The sequence below is a fragment of the Mixophyes fleayi genome, chromosome 3, assembly GCF_038048845.1.
Source record: "Mixophyes fleayi isolate aMixFle1 chromosome 3, aMixFle1.hap1, whole genome shotgun sequence".
Classification (NCBI taxonomy): Eukaryota; Metazoa; Chordata; class Amphibia; order Anura; family Limnodynastidae; genus Mixophyes; species Mixophyes fleayi.
This window is the reverse complement of record NC_134404.1, coordinates 133,731,650-133,751,859: the sequence shown is the minus strand read 5'-3', so window position 1 is coordinate 133,751,859 and position 20,210 is coordinate 133,731,650. Positions and strand designations below refer to the sequence as shown.

At 39.2% G+C, this 20,210-nt stretch overlaps 1 protein-coding gene and 1 long non-coding RNA gene across 3 annotated transcripts in view; one reads left to right on the top strand and one right to left on the bottom strand.

Annotated features, from left to right (window-relative positions):
• LOC142144026 (uncharacterized) overlaps positions 1–20,210 on the bottom strand; it is a 995,146-nt gene that overhangs the window by 912,332 nt on the left and 62,604 nt on the right. The gene's annotated exons all lie outside the window — the stretch shown is intronic.
• LOC142142513 (intestinal-type alkaline phosphatase 1-like) lies at positions 1,180–13,580 on the top strand. Its single transcript, XM_075200399.1, has 10 exons — positions 1,180–1,210; positions 1,403–1,518; positions 2,564–2,738; positions 4,451–4,623; positions 4,701–4,835; positions 6,601–6,670; positions 7,006–7,140; positions 8,409–8,600; positions 10,732–10,848; positions 13,369–13,580. The coding sequence occupies exons 1-10, from the start codon at positions 1,195–1,197 to the stop codon at positions 13,578–13,580; spliced, it is 1,341 nt and encodes a 446-aa protein (XP_075056500.1). The 5' UTR covers positions 1,180–1,194.

The following is a 20,210-nucleotide window of genomic DNA, read 5'->3' as shown; positions in this document are numbered from 1 at the left end:
TAAGGATGGCCACAGTTATGGGGACATTTGTAATCATGGACATTTCCAATCTTGAACAGCTAAGTAACTGATAGAATGTAGTTGGTTTTGAGCGACACCACTTGGCATGGCTTAGAACTAGTAAGAATGTCAATATTAAAAATAAAGTGTTACTCCACATATAGTGGTCGTGCCCAAAATTATCAGGCTTCTGGGTTGAGATTAGAGGCCTGATTAGTGCAATTCTTCAGGTGGACATTCCCCATGAGCCCAAGTTCTTTCTACTCCCTCTGTGGGCTCCCTCGGCATCCCGACATCAGAATAAACTAATTAGGCACATTGTTTAGGCAGCTACTTGCCAAATAGCGGCAGACTGGCGTATGCAATCCCCTCACTCCATGCAGTCCATAATTAATAGAGTCTGGCAGACTCAATGGATGGAGTATATGACCAGCATTATTCAGAACACTTCGAGAGCTTTCACCAAGGTTTGGGATCCATGGCTAGCCTTCTTTCGGGCGTGCCCACCCTTTACATAATCCAGCTCTAATACCTCACTTCTTTCTTGGACTTATCTCCTTCTACATTGGATCTAGTCACCTCCTACCTTTCTTCCTTTTTCACCCTTTCTCTCGCTCCTTTCTTCCTCTATACTCTCTCTTTCTTTCTTTTCTCTTTCAACAAAAACTTTGGGTCACTCGCTACTACTACATTTAAAGGTTCGTTTGACTTCGTGTTTTACATGTTTTATTCTGATCGTTGATTTGATTACTTCTTATCTATTTTTTATTACTGTATTCACTTTGTCATTTGTTTTTTATTGTTATCTTGACCTTGCAAAATAAAACTTAAAAAAAAAAAAAAAGAAAGTGTTACAACAGGCTTGTAATTTCTCAGTGATTTGCACGTTTTGAATGTTTGTATAGTAGACAATGCTTTTGAATAGGTTTGAGCCATTGAACTTTTTGAGAAGATTCCTGTTTATGATGATCTGACCTATCGAACGGTGTGCTTTTTCAGTTTTCCAGAAAACAAATGTAGAATATATTATCGTACAGTATTTTAACATTAAGTGAGTAAATAAACACATTGACCAAAGCCCTTTGTGTTTTAGAAGCTGAGAAGACCCCAAAATATTGGAATGATAAAGCCAGGGAGACTCTGGCAGAAGCTCTGAATCTGAATCCAAATGTCAACAAGGCCAAAAATCTCATTATGTTCTTGGGAGATGGTAAGTGGGATTTCCAGAATGTGACTGGCCATGTAGGTGACCAGAGGTTAATATGATGGACCTCAAATCTTACTGGGCCTCTGACAGGGAAAGGTGATGGTATTGACTTCTAATATCACAAAGTAATTACTAAATACCTTTAATAATATACCTCACCATCTTGTACTTAATGACTAATATACCGTATTTCAGGCATGGGAGTCACCACAATAACTGCTGCTCGTATATACCAGGGACAACTGGCAGGACAGCTTGGAGAAGAAAATGTTCTGGAGATGGAAAAGTTTCCATATGTGGCACTGTCAAAGGTGAGGATGCCTGGTCTGAGAGGTGTCACAGGTGAGGATGCCTGGTCTGAGAGGTGTCTCAGGTGAGGATGCCTGGTCTGAGAGGTGTCACAGGTGAGGATGCCTGGTCTGAGAGGTATCACAGGTGAGGATGCCTGGTCTGAGAGGTGTCACAGGTGAGGATGCCTGGTCTGAGAGGTGTCACAGATGAGGATGCCTGGTCTGAGAGGTGTCACAGATGAGGATGCCTGGTCTGAGAGGTGTCACAGGTGAGGATGCCTGGTCTGAGAGGTGTCAGGTGAGGATGCCTGGTCTGAGAGGTGTCACAGGTGAGGATGCCTGGTCTGAGAGGTGTCACAGGTGAGGATGCCTGGTCTGAGAGGTGTCACAGGTGAGGATGCCTGTCTGAGAGGTGTCACAGGTGAGGATGCCTGGTCTGAGAGGTGTCACAGGTGAGGATGCCTGGTCTGAGAGGTATCACAGGTGAGGATGCCTGGTCTGAGAGGTATCACAGGTGAGGATGCCTGGTCTGAGAGGTATCACAGGTGAGGATGCCTGGTCTGAGAGGTGTCTCAGGTGAGGATGCCTGGTCTGAGAGGTGTCACAGGTGAGGATGCCTGGTCTGAGAGGTGTCACAGGTGAGGATGCCTGGTCTGAGAGGTGTCACAGGTGAGGATGCCTGGTCTGAGAGGTGTCACAGGTGAGGATGCCTGGTCTGAGAGGTGTCACAGGTGAGGATGCCTGGTCTGAGAGGTGTCACAGGTGAGGATGCCTGGTCTGAGAGGTGTCACAGGTGAGGATGCCTGGTCTGAGAGGTGTCACAGGTGAGGATGCCTGGTCTGAGAAGTGTCACAGGTGAGGATGCCTGGTCTGAGAGGTGTCAGGTGAGGATGCCTGGTCTGAGAGGCACGTAATTATCTTTCTACTACATAAGTAACATTTATCTCCTGCTATTTATATTATTGACATTTGTCATCACTTGTACTTTCCCACATCAAGCTGCTTCCTACACTGAGGTGTACCAGTTCACTACTGAATGTTTACCTTCATCTTCATCTTTGTCTAGGTATATAACGTAGATGCACAGGTTCCAGACAGCGCAGGCACAGGGACAGCCTACCTGTGTGGGGTGAAGGGCAACTCCGGAACGTTGGGCGTGAGTGCGGCTGCACAGCGTGGAGTATGCACAAGCGCCAATGGGAATGAGGTCAATTCCATACTTCACAGGGCTAAATTAGCAGGTGAGGAACATAGATCCAGGTTTTCAATTTTGAATCGCCATGTAAAGGAAGAACAACAATCTTAAATTCTTTTCTGCAGTCTTGTCATTCACTGCCCTTCATGAAACATGATTATAATAATAATAATAATAATAATAATGATTCCAATGATAAAGCTTACACTACTTTAGGTAACATGAAACCTTGTGATCACGGTGAAAAGGAGATTGCAAGTTTTTTTTTTTAAAGTTTTAGCTAATGATGGACATGTCTCCCACTCAGGGATGATGGTGACTTCAACCTATATGCTCTAAAGATATATGCACATAATTGTGTATTTCCATTTATATGCTGAGTCTGCATCCATTTTGGGGCCAGGTTTATGTTTAAAAGTTGATTTGATAACGAAAAACACATTCGCTATTAAATAAAGAAAATACTCTGTAATACAGCAGGTATAATCTTCCCTCTCATGTACCAATGAATATAGCAAGCAATTCATTCTATAATACACCCACAAAATAATATAATCACAAGCAATGAAGAAAACACTATCAGCTTCAGAGGTGAATCTGCTATCAGCCAATCAGAAGTGGCTACTTAGTGCTGACAACCATCATTGCCATCAGTGTGTAACTGCTCCACCCCTTAGGCATCAGACGTGTCTGCTTCAGTCATAATTAAACACGCCCTTACTGTCCTTTATCTGCATTTCCTAGTCCTTTCCCTCTGCAGCTCCACCTCTGCGAGCGGAAGGAAGTGGAAGTGTCAGATCTGCATGCGGACAAGGGCGCATGCTTTTTTGTTTGTAGGCAGGTGCAGTTCAAATTTGCATATTTTATGCAAAGTAAATTAACAGTATGCCCAACTTAGCATCAGCCCCAATGAGTTTTTTCTGATTTTGTTTTTTTACTTTTTTCTTTTTCCGTAATTTCTTTTGCAGAGACAATGTGTAAAGACTGCCTATGTTGAAACACATGCACACAATCTGTTATTATTTAGAGTTGGACCTAAAGATGCGCCTTTTGCATACACTCAAAAATGCATCTGCACACTCTAAAATAGAGTACATAGATAATACTTGACTACTCCGGGAAGCTCCCGAATTTCAGGGAGCCCGAGAGCAGGCATTCTCCCGGACATGATGGGGCGGGACTTAATGATGAGATTTTGCGTCATTAAGCCCTGCCCCCTGCTTTGAAATGCCATGAATTTTAGAATTTCTTAGCAGGGGCAGGGCTATGATGATGTCATTATATATGCCACGGCCCCTCCTGTCACATGACCTCACATGACATGAGGTTTAAAAAGTTGGCAAGTATGATGTAGATTTGTCCTGAGCCTTCATCTTCAACACAGCAAAGGATAACCCTCCTGAACATTGCATCCAAGACACTTGCATCTATGAGGGGTGCCATGACTTGTATGTACATGCCTTTACTGTGCTGCAGTTGTAAGTGAACAGCCCCAGTCCACACAATTGCAAGTGTCCGCATGTTCAAGATACGTGTAAATACGGATGCAGGTTATTTACATCAACAGAGTGACAGATTTTTATGCAAAATGCTAATTGCTCAATGCGCCTAAGTGCAACTCTAAATGAGCCTAGTTGTTTCAGTAGAATTTGCCAGATACTATCAATAATGATATGTGACAACCTAATACCAAATCATACATTATATGCATTATCTGTGATTTTATTTTTGAATTTTCCCCTTGACAATACTTTGCAGGTAAATCTGTGGGTATCGTGACAACAACCCGAGTCCAACACGCCTCTCCTGCAGCTTCCTATGCTCATATTGCCAATAGGGATTGGTATTCAGACAATGAGATGACCACAAATATGATTAACAGTGGCTGCAAGGACATTGCATACCAGCTGGTGCACAACACAGACATTGATGTAATTATAAGAGACTATAATGGGAGGGGTGGGATATCCAAGGTAGCAACACAACTGATATATTCTCTTTTTTGTAGGTAATTTTGGGGGGAGGAAGAGCCTACATGAATGCAAAGGGAACACCTGACCCAGAGTACCCAACCAGCACATCAAATCAAGCAGTTCGAAAAGATGGACTTAATTTAATTGATATATGGCTGAGCAAGAGACCGGTAATATAAATACTTTTCTATACTAGCTAAAAACTAGACCTAACATCTTGGTGGCTGGGGTATGAGACACACACATAATTATATAATAAATATACAGACACCTTACCATTACATCCATATGTGTGTGGTGAACATCTAATTCCAAAACCATGGGCATTAATGTGTAATTGGCTAACAGCTTTCTCTCTGCTGATTTTGGAACATGGCTACAGGGATTTGCATCCCTTCATCCATAAGAACATTTGTGATGTTTGGCGATAAGTCCTGGCTCGCAGCTGGCATTCTAATATATCCCAAAGGTGTTCGATGCAGTTGAGGTCAGGGCTCTGGCAGGACAGTCAACTTCTTCCACACCAAACTCGGGAAATCATTTTTTGATAGGTCTCGCTTTTATCATGGGTGCATTATCATGCTGAAACATTATTCCTTCTTCACCAACCCTTAAAGTTGGCACTACGTATTTGGATAAGAAGAGTTCTCCTGGCATTTGTGTGATTCAACACTCCAGAGAACACGTTTCCACTGCTCCAGAGATGAATGGCGGTGTACCTTACACCACTCCAGTCGACATTTGGCTCTGTCCATGGTGATCGGAGACTTGTGTGCGGCTGGTGGGTAATGGAAACCCAATCCATATAGCTCCTGAAGACCAGTTCATGTGCAGACGTTGCTTCCAGAGGCAGTTTGGAAATGATCGTTGCTGCTGGGGATGGATTATTTTTGTGTTATCTTTTTCACTTCACAATAACAGCACTTACAGTTCACCCAGACAGCTTTAGCAGGGCAGAAATTTTACAAACTGACTTGTTAGAAGTAAGTGAGCTCTTTAGTATGACTCATTCTAATGCTTGACTATGGAGATTGCATGGCTATATGCTTAATTTTATGTACATGTGAGCAATGGGTGCGGTTGAAATTAGAAGGGATGTTCACATGTATTGTGTGTGTGTATGTGTATGTGTATAGGTATAGATGTGTATAAATATGTGTGTATGTATATTTAAGTATGTATGTATAATGAAAGACAAAGAGCACATACTAGTGCAGTAAAATAATAATAAATGTGTTTGTCAATTAAAAAACGTGCTCTGTGCAAATTGGTCTAGTGCCAAAATGCAAATTGTGAATCAAGCTTATCTGGATGTGTGCGTATATGTTATCTATGTAATATGTATGTAAAGGTATGTGTGTATATATTGGCACACTGAACATAGTGTAACATTCATTAAAATCAACAACTGCATGTAGTTTAAAAGGGCAAAGCATAGCTGTATTTCCAAGTGTCCTATGTGTCCTGCGTTGGTAAATTCAGCCTGAATAAACTAAGCAGACATTGCTCCGTGCTGCTGAGCAGTTCTGAGTGGGGGGTGACATGATCCAATATACTGTCCTGCTACCCTAAGCATTTCTTTGCATATGTGACTTCAGCAAGGGCATTTGCATCTCTCTGCATATTCTTCCTCTGTGTACTTATATGTGAGTGCGCGTGTGTACACACACATATCTCCATTCATGTAAAATGTAAACTAAACTGTGCTCCATCTTTGCAGGAGCCGACCTTCCCCCCCAATCTAGTAGGCGTCACTCCATGGTGCTAAAGATTTAGTATTGTGCTATAGGGTATCATGAACATCATTCACATTTGCTTAGGGTAGTACACACCTAAAATGCAGGGGAGCTGTATTTTCACTGATGACACTGGGCCTACAATGCCTATAAATACACACCTCTAATTACTATTAAAAATTTAATTTCCTCCTGACAGGGATCCAAATATGTGTGGAATAAACAAGACTTTGATGCTGTGAATGAAGACACAACTGATTACCTTATGGGTAGTGTATCCACTTTGTAGAGTTTGTTTTAATTTTTATTTTACTTTTCTGTTATTGTTGATTAAAAGATTTGGGGAAACGTTATTCAGCAGGGAGACACCAGTTCTCTGTATGCTTGCAGTAATTACAATGGCATAAATAATTTTACAGTTATTACAATGGCATAAATAATTTTAACCTTGTAATTAAATAAACCAGTGCCCCCTAGTGGCTATCTTGTGGGAAAACATGGAAAATGTCTTTTCATTGGCATTGGAATGTTTTATGAATACACCCAGTATTGTATGTATGAATTTTGTTTGCTAAATTTTCTTTGTTACATTGTATATTTTTAGGGCTTTTTGAGCCGAAAGATATGAAATATGAACTGAGCCGCGATCCTTCCTCGGACCCATCCCTGGCTGAGATGACAGAGAAGGCCATCAAGATCCTGAGCAAAAATCCCAATGGATACTTCCTCTTTGTAGAAGATAAGTATAAATTACATGACATGAATCATGCACAGAGTTAACTTGGACTGTTGTAGAGTGAAGAGAAACTGTTAGATATGGTATGGAAAAGTGGAAAGACAGATGGGTCTGAGGATTAGATACAGTGACATGAGCTTGGAGAGACCATACTGAGGTGGAAGAGTACATAGGTCAAATATATAACATGGAAGAGATTGTTAGAAGATTGGACATATGTACAATACTCACATCTGTGCAGTATGAGCAAGGCTGAAACTCTGAGTTGTGCTTGGTCAATATCCCAGTTTATTTGCGAAGTGACAGAAATGAATATTTTTTTGCAAAAATGTATTGTGAATTATCGGAATTCTGTTTCAAACTGTCATGTTCAGTACGGAGAGGTTGATAGACATTTGTAGGCTGTGTAATATTCACATATGTGCCTTTGTATGAAGTACACACCCCATTCAGCCTTGATCATGTGTGTGGGTTGAAATGAATATACACATTTTTTTTGTATATATTTTTTTTTTATTCTCTGGGTGCCGATATATATGTATTTCTGGGAGGATAAATATCAACACTAGTCATGGCATGGAGATCGTAGAGATGATTTCTTATTGTCTGTTTGGTAAAGCCACTTAGGAGCCGGTGGCACAAAACTAAAATGACATGAGTCATTGAGCTGAGACCACACTTAAAACTCGCTAAACAAGTGAATGGAGGAGCAGAAGCTTATTAGTGTTACTGCTATACATAGTACTGTTATATATAGTACCAGGCTCTACTACAGCAGGCATACTTGGGCATTACTAATATGTGTGGCTTATTGTTCGGCATTGTTATTGATGTCTTATTACAGGTCACTAATACTACTGGTGGTATGTTACTTGGCATTGCTATTATTGCAGGTATATCTTTGGGCATTATTGCTACTGTTGCATATCAATCGATATTGCTGTCACTAGTAGTATACTATTAGACATTACTTCCACCCATGGCTTTTTATAAGGCCTTGCTGTTCATGTGGACACATCACTAACCATTAATCTTACTGCTTTACTTCATCATATGCCAAATTCGCAAAAGTATTATGTCACTTTTTAACTTTAAATTACAGAAAGTAACATTGGCTTAAAGTGCTCCGGAGATAACAACAAATGTTAAGAAGGTCCATCTGAAGCATATCTTTAAATATTTAATACCTCCATTATGTTAAATTTAGAGTAACAAATACAATTACAAAAATGTTATATGCAGCATTTCTAACAGTCTTGTATTCCATTTACGTGGCAGAATTGACCATGGTCACCATGATGGGAATGCCAAGAATTCATTGACTGAGGCTGTTCAGTTTGACAAAGCCATCCAGAGAGCTGGGCAGCTGACATCAGAATCTGATACACTGACTGTTGTGACCGCTGACCACTCCCATGTCTTTGCCTTTGGTGGTTACACAGACCGTGGCAACAGTATTTTGGGTGAGAGATTTTAATATATAATGTTACTAGACAGATGTATTTGGGGTATTTTTATGATCCAAAGTAATGTTCTCCTCTATATTGTGAAAAATCCACTCAACTGTTTTTAAATCAATGTATGGGTAAATGGTATTGCTACTAGAAGCAAACAAACTAAAGGAAGGGTAATTTTATCAAAGCGACAATCAGTGGTGCAACTAGAAATGAATGGGAACCATCACAAATATGTATTGCTTTCCTATGTCCCTGGTTCACCCTGAACACTATTGTATGAACAGAGCACCGCAGCTAATCTCCTACCTACACGCTGTCTATTCTAAAATGGCACTTGAGAACACGAGGGAGGACTATATATACAAAAAAGAACAATCCAAAACTCGTTTTACAAAACATTTGTCCCGGAAATGACGTTTAGCCTCATTTTGAGATCCGAGTTTGACAGGAGAAACAGAGCCACGACTTGATTTCACTCAGATCCCCAACGTCAGATTTCATCGGATTTCACATAATCCGAAATGCTCATCTCTACTTTTTATATCCACTGGATATAGAAATACTGTGGATGCAAGGTGGATACAGGAGTCCATTAACTCCGTCAGCCCTGCAGCGCCGGACATATTAACTCTTTTGGTGCTGCTGTGACTGCCATTTTGTGCAACCATACCCACACCACATGCAGCCTTTCACAATTACATTTACATTAATACCCTCCCACATTATATTAATACTCCACCACCACACTTAAATGCAAATCGTAAATGTTGTGGTAGGCTCATCTCTTAATTAAAGTAAATCTGTGTAAATCTGGGACATGTAAATGGTGGAGAAACGTTTTAATAACATCATAGTGTGGTCAGATCAACCAGATAGAACCATATCTGCCATGCATAAGGGGAAAATTAACTGGGAATGTATCGTTAGATATTCTCCCCCAGATTGCTAAAAGGGTGAAGAGTTGGGAGATGGTCCCTTGATAGGAACAAGGAATCATCAAGAGTCAGTTAGTCCTAAGTTACGCATAAGTTTACAAGCCTTAGAACTTTTTCTGTAGGCTACTTTTTGGCAGTTTCTGTTACTTGGATTTAAAACGAAATTTAGATAACTAATATAATGGGGTCATAAAATGTGAGTAAATTTCTCTTAGAAAAAAAAAAAAGAGAACGGAAAGATATCTCCATCCCTTTGTAGAGACGTATAGTTCTCGAGATGTGTCTACCTCTGCATCAGTGGCATATGCACCTGGTTTATGATATCATCATCAGTGTGTATTTGCACCTGCCCTATAGTAAGCCCAATGCTCGAATGCCCAATACCTTCCCAACCTGCGCTTGGTGGGTCCCAGAATCCAGCAAATCTGTGTAAGCACATATGTATGCACTCACTGTATGGGCATGAGCACACCAATTTCATGTAAGAAATGTTATGCAAACTGGCATATATACCACATTCATTTCAACAGCTATTTTTACATGACTTTATCACATTGAAATGAGGTGAGTATAATAACTATTGTTTTTAATATCACTGGTTGAAATATTATACACTATATATTTGTTTTTTTCTCAACTATATGGTCCACTTTGCACCGAGGAATATCTTTTTACTGGTTCGATATATATGTAAGGATACAGGAGACCTACTGGATCCCTGAAAGTGAACTTGGACTATATTGCTGCTCCTTGATGGTTTGGCATTGGTCATACATTTAATTTCTTGTATATACCACTCTGCATCCGCTACAATATGTCCAAACTGATGGATTTCTAAAGTGGTAGAAAAAACAAACAAACTCAAGATCCATTTGTGCATGAGTTAGGCCAATATAACAAAACCAAGTGATATGTGAAAATAAATAACATCTGTGGAACAGCAAAGAACAGAGATGGAAAGTGATCTGAATTGTTTAATACAATGCTTTTTAAATATATTATTAAGTCTTAATATAGTTCACTGTTCCTTCTTTTACCCGCAATAGAAAGTCAACTTCCTGAAATGGCTGAAATGTGTTTACGGATATTACCATAATTATCTTCAACACAAAAAAATATGATGGTTTCTTAGTGGCCGTATATTCATTATTGTGAAGATTATGGATGGTAGCACTGAGAAAGTTATATTTTATTTTGTATAGGTTTAGCACCAAGCAAAGCCAGTGACCTAAAACCCTTCACTAGCCTGTTGTATGCAAATGGACTTGGCTTCAAACTCACTAATGGCGTACGGGACGATATTACCGGCATCGACACAGGTAGGAATCGGTTCAAGTTACTGCTCATCAAGAAAATAGGGTCTATGTAATAACAATTAGGTATACCCATGATTTTTAAATCTATTATCACCTGTAAAACCTGACAAATTGTATGTATTATTTTATTAGCACTTTTATTGCCAGTAGTGACCGCTTGATGTATAGGGTGAAGCCGTATTGCTGAAAAAAACACCTGTTTTCGCTGATCATAGGGATTTTCGCCCTTTGACAAATATGTTTCCAAAAGACAAGGGCTTGTTTTCCCATTCTGGCTACCATTGATGAAGCAACTATATGGTGGTATCTACAAATACAAATAGTGTTTCTCTTTGATATAAGTCTGCAAAGATACATTTGTGTGACACTGACCAGGGGGCATAACTAGGATTTGAACTCAATGTTGTGTGCTGTTTTACACATACTTACTGACTATCCCAGAATGTCGGGGAGACTCCCAAAATGTGGGAGATCTCCCAGACAACCCAAGAGAGCCAGTGGCGGATCCAGGGGGGGGCGATCGCCCCCCTGGATTGTGTTTTAAACACAATCAGAGCAGCGGGGCAGCACACTGTCACTGCCGAGCGGACCTGCACATACTGTGCAGCCGCCGGCAGCCTTAGAAATTAGAAAGGGGGCGGGGCCTAAATCGCCCCCACTAAAATCGCCCGGGGTAGGACAAATGTCTGGGTCCGCCCCTGAAGAGAGCTGTGAGTGGAGTCACAGCAGAGTAAACACTGGAGAGGAAAATAATAATCACCACATCTATGTGCTGGAAAGTGACGGTCATTTTCTTGTAGCACCTACTCCTGAAAAATAAAGTCTCCTAATATTAAATCCCTGCCTGTGCTGGGCATTGTCATATAGAAACTAACATCCCAATTTTGGGATAATTTTTCTTCAAGGATATTCTACTTTGTTGCTCCTGATATTCATGCACAAATTCTTGAAAACTTCAAGATTACTTTTGATAATATAGAGGATAATTCTTCTTGAAATGTATATCTTCTACTTTGTCATTGCAGTGGTCACCTCTCCAAACCACTGTGGTGGTTATACCCTGGATATAGCCTTCTCCCATTCCTCCATTCCTCCACTACCTGTAACTTCACCAATTCCTATTTTGCCTTTTCTGATTGCTACCTTCTTACTATTGTTCACTATACTGCTACCATCTCCAAGTCCAACAAAAACTGCCTACACATATAGAATTGTCCATGTTAAAAACAAGCAACAGTTATCTAATTCCATAACTGCTTTTCCTCTTGCCACCTCTATTTTCTCTTTTCCAAACCTGCCAGTTTACTACAATAACACTCTTACCGTCACCCATCCTGGCACACCACTCAAACCAGATATCTCCAAAAATCTTTCTGCACAGCTGAAGTAAATAACATTCAGACTCTGATTTTATCTGCTTCAAATTCAAGCTTCTCTCCTTAAACTCTGTCCTCACCCTGACCAAGCAAACATGCTGCTTCCCACTCATATCCTCTGTGTCTAATAATAAGTAACACTTCTTCTCCACATGTATATCCCCTAATTAGCCAAGCCCAACTGGCCACTACCTCTGCTTTCAATGCCCAGGAACTTGCCAATTGTCTTTCCCTAAACAATTCTACTCTCCCATAAACCTGCCTCTATTGTCTTTCCTATGAATCCCCTATTCCTTTAATCCTGCAACAGAAGGTTAGGTAATTAATATACCATTCACTGCCGATCTGAATACGGAAATGAATGGTTCATGCTGCTTTGCAGTTTGCACTTTTAATAGTGACCTATAATATGTTTGTTATGTAGAGCAGGATAGAGTTTATCTCTTATATTGTAGCCAGACCAAAACTGGGTACAGCCAAAGCATTGTGGACATGGTTTGTCTGAAATGAGCACAATTTAATCCAGCTAATTAAATATATGAAAAAAAATGTTATTTTAAAGAGCTGTAAATGAAGTAAAACTCAGACCCATCTGCTCAGTATTTAATACAGAGCCTATTCTACTGATACAATACAGAGGGAATTCTGGTGACCAATATAAAATACAGAGAGCATTCTGGTAACCTATTCACATACAGAGAATTTTAGTGACCAATATACAGCATATAAACCAATATACAAGGTAGACCTCAGATTTCCGCAGGTTACTATAAAATTCAGACTCCAGGTGGTAAATGTATTAAGCAGCTGATCCCTCAAATTGCTGATATTCGGCACTTGTGACGCCCATATATAAAACAGTAATTTATTAAAGGCAAAACTTTGCAATCGGTAAGACCCCTATTACTGCTACCAGCCAGTATCACCGCGGATCTGTGTATCTTTCAGCTTCTCTGGAAACTTTTTTTAACATAATTTGTTTTAAAGTTGTGTTTGTTTATAATAACGTTTCTTAGGCGTTATCTGATCACATACACCATTATGCCTGTGCAATTGTTAGAGGGTATTTGTCAGTTGATAAGTGGGACACAAATTGGAGTGACTTGCACCTTAACTAGAAACAATGGTTCTTACTTTCTTTCAACAGAAGCTTCCAATTATAGACAGCAGGCGGCTGTCCCGCTGGTTTCGGAGACACATGGAGGGGAGGATGTTGCCATCATGGCTAAAGGTCCATTTGCTCACCTGTTTCATGGTATCCATGAGCAGAGTTACATTGCCCATGTCATGGCCTATGCAGCCTGTCTGGAGCCCTATACAGACTGTAAGCAATCAATGTCAAGGTCTCCCCATAACTAAAGTAATTTCTTTCTCCAGACTGCTGTATGGCTGGTACAGCTACTGTTGTGGTAAGGGCAGTAAAAAGCCATAATTGGTTTCACGGTACCCTGGACAAAAATGACAATTTCTGTAATTTGTTTATAGCATTTGTGATCAGGATGCTTTCAATTTATATTTAAAGAGATATATAAAATAAAAATTTTCATTAAAGTAATGTTGTCAATTTTTTCAGAGTTGTGGGAGGTTAATCTGATACAGATTGAGGGCCTGATTCATTAAGGGATGTAAAATGCGATATTTTTTTTTTGCATATAATCCGCACAATTACTCTGCGCATACCTAGAACCGGACCATGTGCTTTAGAAGGCAGCAATATTCATTTTCGAGCTCAAAGTACACTTACTACAGCCTACGATTTCAGGGACGGGGCGTTTGCTCATAGTCAATGTATAGTAAGAGAGTGTGCCAAGCTCTGGGTATCTCTCAGCTACTCGTTTTTCAGCCGTATCTCTTGCTCCAGCTACAGGTCTAGTCTATGTGCTGATTGCTAGTGATGATGCTAGGACATGTGTTTGAAATAAGGAGCAACTTTAAAAATGTATTTTATGTACAGTAGGTCACCATAACATCCTAATAAATGTTAAAGAACTATACAAAATATTTTTAAAATTTCCCTGCGCACCTTACACATGCAGCAGTTTGTCTAAAGGGTGACACCCAAAACAACACCCAAACACATAAATAAAATAAAAAGACAATTTAGTGCAAATCTGCGTTTGTGAACAATTCTCTAATTACGTGACTCTAGTCTAGTCTATGTGCTGATTGCTAGTGATGAAGGTTACGGCATGTGTTTGAAATCAGGAGCAACTTTAAAAATGTTATGTTCAGTAGGCCACCATAACATTCTAATAAATGTATTCCATGGAAATTTTATTTTTTAATGTTTTATTATTAATGCCTATATTATTAACAGATGACATTTATGAATGCAAACGTAGACTTAAATGTTAGGCGCTCCACTCAGGTATGCATCTGTGTCTGTATCTAGAACATTCACAAATATTCCAAAAATAACACAATATAATAAAATTGGATACATACACTTGCGCTCCCCTCTTAGTACACTTGGATATTCATACACTTGAGCCCACACTTTCAAGCAGATCTTATTTGTGATGGATGAATGATGTTATCTCTCCATTCTATATAAAAATATAAACACAAGATATCAACATAGTGCAACATTATTATGGAAATGATGTTGAAGTCCACCACCACTTAATAAATGATGTATTCTTATTCCTGTTTTGAATAGATGTGTGGCAAAGAATGCAAAACACCCTGTGATGATTAGCACTGAAACCCCTTCAGGGTATGTGTTTACCGATTCTCATCAGATCATGCGCCTTCTCAAAATTTCTTTAGATGTGTCTCCCTCATAGATTCGGATGGCACGGATCTTTCATCCAACATCATATAATAGGAGAAGGAAATGGAAGGCAAAATCTAGTGCATAACCCACATGAATGCTGGGATATTTTTAATACAAAATTAAAAACCATAAAACAGCTCAAATAAAAAACTCCATAAAACATATCGTACGGATTTGCCCATACCAGAAGTTCATAGGTAACAGCATCTGAAAAGTACACCTGCAAATATAGGGGCACATTTATCATTAATCGGCAAAAGTGAGAAATAGTTATCAATCCTTATCGCAAGGATAAGGATTGAACTATTTCTCACATTTATTAAAAAGGGAACACAGAAACAGCAGTTCCGAAAAACTGCTGTTTCTGTGATAGAAAAAAATCACACTTACCCCCCTCTTCGGATGCGCTGTCTCGGGATCTCTTCGTTCCTCTTCTTCCTTCAATTGCGCATGTGCAGTGCACATGCGCACAAAGTCCCCACTCTGTCTCTGCAACTATCGTTGCAGAGTGAGCGCGCTGAGTGACAGGGAGGGATCATGTGATCCCTCCACACATGCGCTGTCCAGCTCTGCTCTTCGTAGCAGAGCTGACAGCAGTGGATGTCTTCAATTCGGATGATGTACGCCAGCTTCAGCTGGCGTACATTATCAAGACAAGTTCCCGAAAAAAATTTTTTTTCGGGACTTGTTAGATTGCGCCCAGGAGCAGTCACCATTCTGTTGAATGGTGACTGCTCGCAAAAACGATCAGGAGTGCAAAGCAGCAGATATCCATGATATCTGCTGCGATGTACCTTAAATAAATAAATTTGCGGAGGGCACATCTGGACTTTAATTCCACGGTAAGTGCACAATAGTGCACTACCGTGATTTGTTAAATATGCCCCATAGTCTCCAATTCGGGTACGCTGCAACAAACTGAGTCACTGGTAAAAGACAAATCACCAATCGCCAATGCGTTTCGACCCGGAACTCGGGTCTTTATCAAGGCTGGTTCCATAAACGTCCACACACCCTTTTTTACTCTGCTCGCATGAAGATCATTGCATCTCGTCAATACACTTCCGGTACACACTCTTCCGGTATTGCCGACGTGGACCGCATAACCAAAAGGAGGCTTGGCTCAAACCAACTGTATTGTTCACAAACATCGCTGTATGTGTATGCGAACAAGAATGTATGAAAGTCCCTCATTCAAAACTTTTTCTTCCGTAATAGTGTCAAAAGACAAGACATATGTCATGGATGTTTTCATAACAAAAATATGTATGATAGAAACTACAATCCTGAGAAATACCCTTAAAATGCAAATTGCATACAAAATGTATTGGAATGTCACACACACACAAAACAGATCATACATTAACAGAGATAAAAGGAAATGGGAGCCATTAAGCAAAGCTACAAATAACACTTGTCATAAAATCCATTTCACTTCAAAATCTGAATTCAATCCCTTTGGTATTAATGTGTATAAATTATAGATCCATTTCATTTCGGATTTTGCTAGCATGCTCACGATATCCCTACTTTTCCATGTTTCCTCAAGTAATTGAATTCCCCAAAAATTGTTGAATTTGCTCTGCTTTACAAGAATGTGGTTTTTTTTTTAAAATGGTTAGACAAAGAATGGGTTTCTAAACCTTTTCTTATATTGTAAATGTGTTCTCTTATTCTTATTTTCAATGGACGCAACGTCTTTCTCACATATACTTTATTGCACATGCACTTTATGGCATAAATAACATTTCTACTATTACATGTAATAAATTAATCAATCGAAAATTTAAAATCATTAATCTCCAACTGAATGGTTTTATTTGTTGCCGGTTTGCATGTTCTGCACCCTACACACATGCCACATCTATGAAAGGTCACTGTTCTTATGGACCTTCTTGGGTCTTCAGGTAGGCTACTACGTACTAAAATATCTTTTATACTACAGGCCTTTCTATTGATGAAGATTGGTTTATCAGGGATAGCTTCTCCTATAACTGTATCCTTTTCAACAGGTCCCAATATTTTTAGTTATTAAACGTTCTACCTGTTTATGTTCTGTAGTGTATTGGGATATTAATGCCCATTCTAGATTACTTGATGATTTTTTCTTCTCTTTTAAACTTCCATCAGAGGAAATAAGAGTTTGTCTATCCAAAAATCTGACTCTTTCTTCTGTCCTATTGAGATTGTCAATATTGTATTCCTTTTCTATAAAGGCAGTTTTCCTCTCTTCAATCTAGATATTACATACTTCAATTTCCGAACAATTCTTTTTTACCCTCCTCATCTGACCCAGTGGAATGCTGTCCAACCACATTCCATGGTGATTGCTATCACGATGGATGTAGCTAATTATATCTGGTGATTTTCTATATGTTCTAGTTTGAATGTTCCCTTCTTTTATATATACAGTGATATCCAGGAAATTAACCTGGACCTCGCTGCCTTCAAAAGTCAACTCAATCTTTGAAGTATTATTGTTTAAATGATGACAGAAAATCTGAAGATCCTCTCTTGTTCCCCTCCAAATAAAGAACACATTGTCGATGTATCTATACCAGGATACCAGGCTCGCCCCAAAGTCATGCCCTGACCAGACAGAAGTGTCTTCCCATTGGGACATGAAGATGTTGGCATAACTTGGGGAGAACCTGGTACCCATGGCAGTTCCCACACACTGAGCGTAGTATTGACCTTGAAATCTGAAATAGCTGTTGGATAAAATAAATGCAATTCCATCTTTAATAAAATTCTGTGAACCTTCTGAATAGTTGGATTTCGCTGAAGCCTTTGATATTGCATTTAATCCTAGATCATGTGCAATAATAGTATATAATGATTTCACATTAGCCGTAACCATTATCCAATTGGACTGCCACTTAATCTCAGACAATTTTTTCAAAAAACATGTAGTATCTCGTAGATGTGAACGACTCGACTGAGCCAGCGGCTGCAAATACTGGTCTATAACCTCAGATAAATTGACAGTGGCTGACCCAGCTCCTGAGATAATTGGTCTCCCCGAAGGCTTACATCTATCCTTGTGAATTTTTGGTAATGTGTATAGGACAGGAATTCTTGGATATGGAATTACAATGAACTCCTTCACATGTTTTTCTAATACTCCATTGTCAATATACTTCGTTACAAGAGATATTAACCCATCTAAAATGGAGTTTGTAGGGTCATTTTTTATTTTCCTATACGTATTGATTGCATCAAGTTGACGCATAATTTCCTGTATATACTATTCTGCATCCATGACCACTAATACATTTAATTAATTTTTTTTTTTTCTTTGAGTTCTTTTGTGAGTTTATATTCCCCATTGGTATTGGATGTATTCAGCAGTGTCTTGTCTAGTAGAGCAGACCTACACCTGTATCCATCACCACACGTATCTTCACATCCACTCCTTGTTCAATTCAAACGTTTGTATACCCGATTTACGTGCGTTTTTGAAAAAAAAAACCCCACAAACATTACATTCAGTATGCTTTCCTTAATCAGGCTCTGAACGTCTATGGTCTTTAAACACCTCAGAGAGCAAATTATTGCAGTCTTCTTCAATATTAATGTTGGCTATAAGAGCTCAAAGTACAGGTTTCATTTATTATTTTATTAAATCAGCCTATTTGCAATAGAACAAATTTGTCTTGTTCTTTAAAAACCCAATCGGTAGAGCAAAAACTCAAAGAGCTATGTAATGTTATGTCCGTACTATCGCTACCAATAAATATTGTCCGATGCGATTAATGTGGTTCCAACACACAGAGATTTAATAGCAAAATATAGCAAAATTACAGCAATCCATGATGATGTTTCAGAAGGTATGACAAAATACAGGAAAAGATAACCAAATGCATTGTGCAAGCGGCCCCTGGGCCCAGGTCCAGATTCAGTCTTGTAGTCAAAAATGAAATATAATAGTGACCCAGGGGCTTGCTTATATACAGTTTGATTTAACAAAAAAAGTGATAATGTTCATTGGTCCAGGGGTCAAGTCAGTTCAGTACAATGCAGATCATAGTTTAGTTCAAAGGTGGGGCAGCTCACTCCAACAGCTGTGCACATGTAGTGCTTGAGGGAACCGACCAAATCGAATTTAAACCAACCTATAAACATGTGCTGCCTACAGTATTATAGAGTATCGGTCTTATTTTATTCACAACTAGCGATCTCTAGGTGCGATCGCTACTCTGTTGATACCGGATTTCTACTGGTGAAATGAGGAATGATACAAGTTCAAACACCATACATTTCTTATGACTTGAATCATAAATACCTGTAATGTAAATTTATCTTTGCATAAATGACCTTTAAGTTTTACTATTAAACTAATGTGAGTTGGAATTTGTACTTGTTGGAACTTGCATTTGTAAATTGTACACATTCCAAGTGTAAATGTGTGTGTTATTTTCTTGTGCAATTGCGTTATTAATCCTGTTATGATGTAGCGTACTAATCGCAATCGCGCAAAAAACTATTACAATTGGTATTTGTTAATTTAGAATGACTTCATCCAATTATTTAACTTCAACCGGCCAGCCTTTGAATTTATACATAACACTCACCCTATGAAGATTTTTTGTTGTTGCAGAATCTCAGTAGTACACTTCATTCTTTTTAATGTATGTCCCCCTTAGTACCATCACACTGTCTGTGGATATAAGTCAGGTTACCATAAAAGAGAGTCACAATTCTAGAAACCATTTTTTTTGTTCTATGGAACATATACATTTGGAGCTTGGAGTTAACCTTTTGTAAACCCTTCACCCACATATGTAATACATTATCTGGAAAGATACAAAGTACAATTTTTATGATCTGCCTCTGGAACTATTTTGGACTCTGTTGTTATGTTAACATGCAGTACCTGTGGAACACCAGAAGTGCTGCTGTTCTGTCTTTTCCCACTATCAGGTGTTATGTAGCACAGAAGTTAATCAGCCACACCTCATATGTGCCTCTCCCAGCTTTCCTTGCTGGTCATTAATGTTCCTGAGTCTGTTTATGTTTGTACCTTGAATTACTGCCCTGCTTTCTCTGTTTCTGTGGATATCCATGCTTCGCCAGTTCCTGCTTCTTTGTACAGCATTAATCAATCACCTGTATCTTCTCCTGGAGGTAACCTGACATTTGCATCACTCCTGCTAATCTGCTATACCTGAAAATCTGTTAACACTCTGACACGGTCTGTGCATATTCCATCA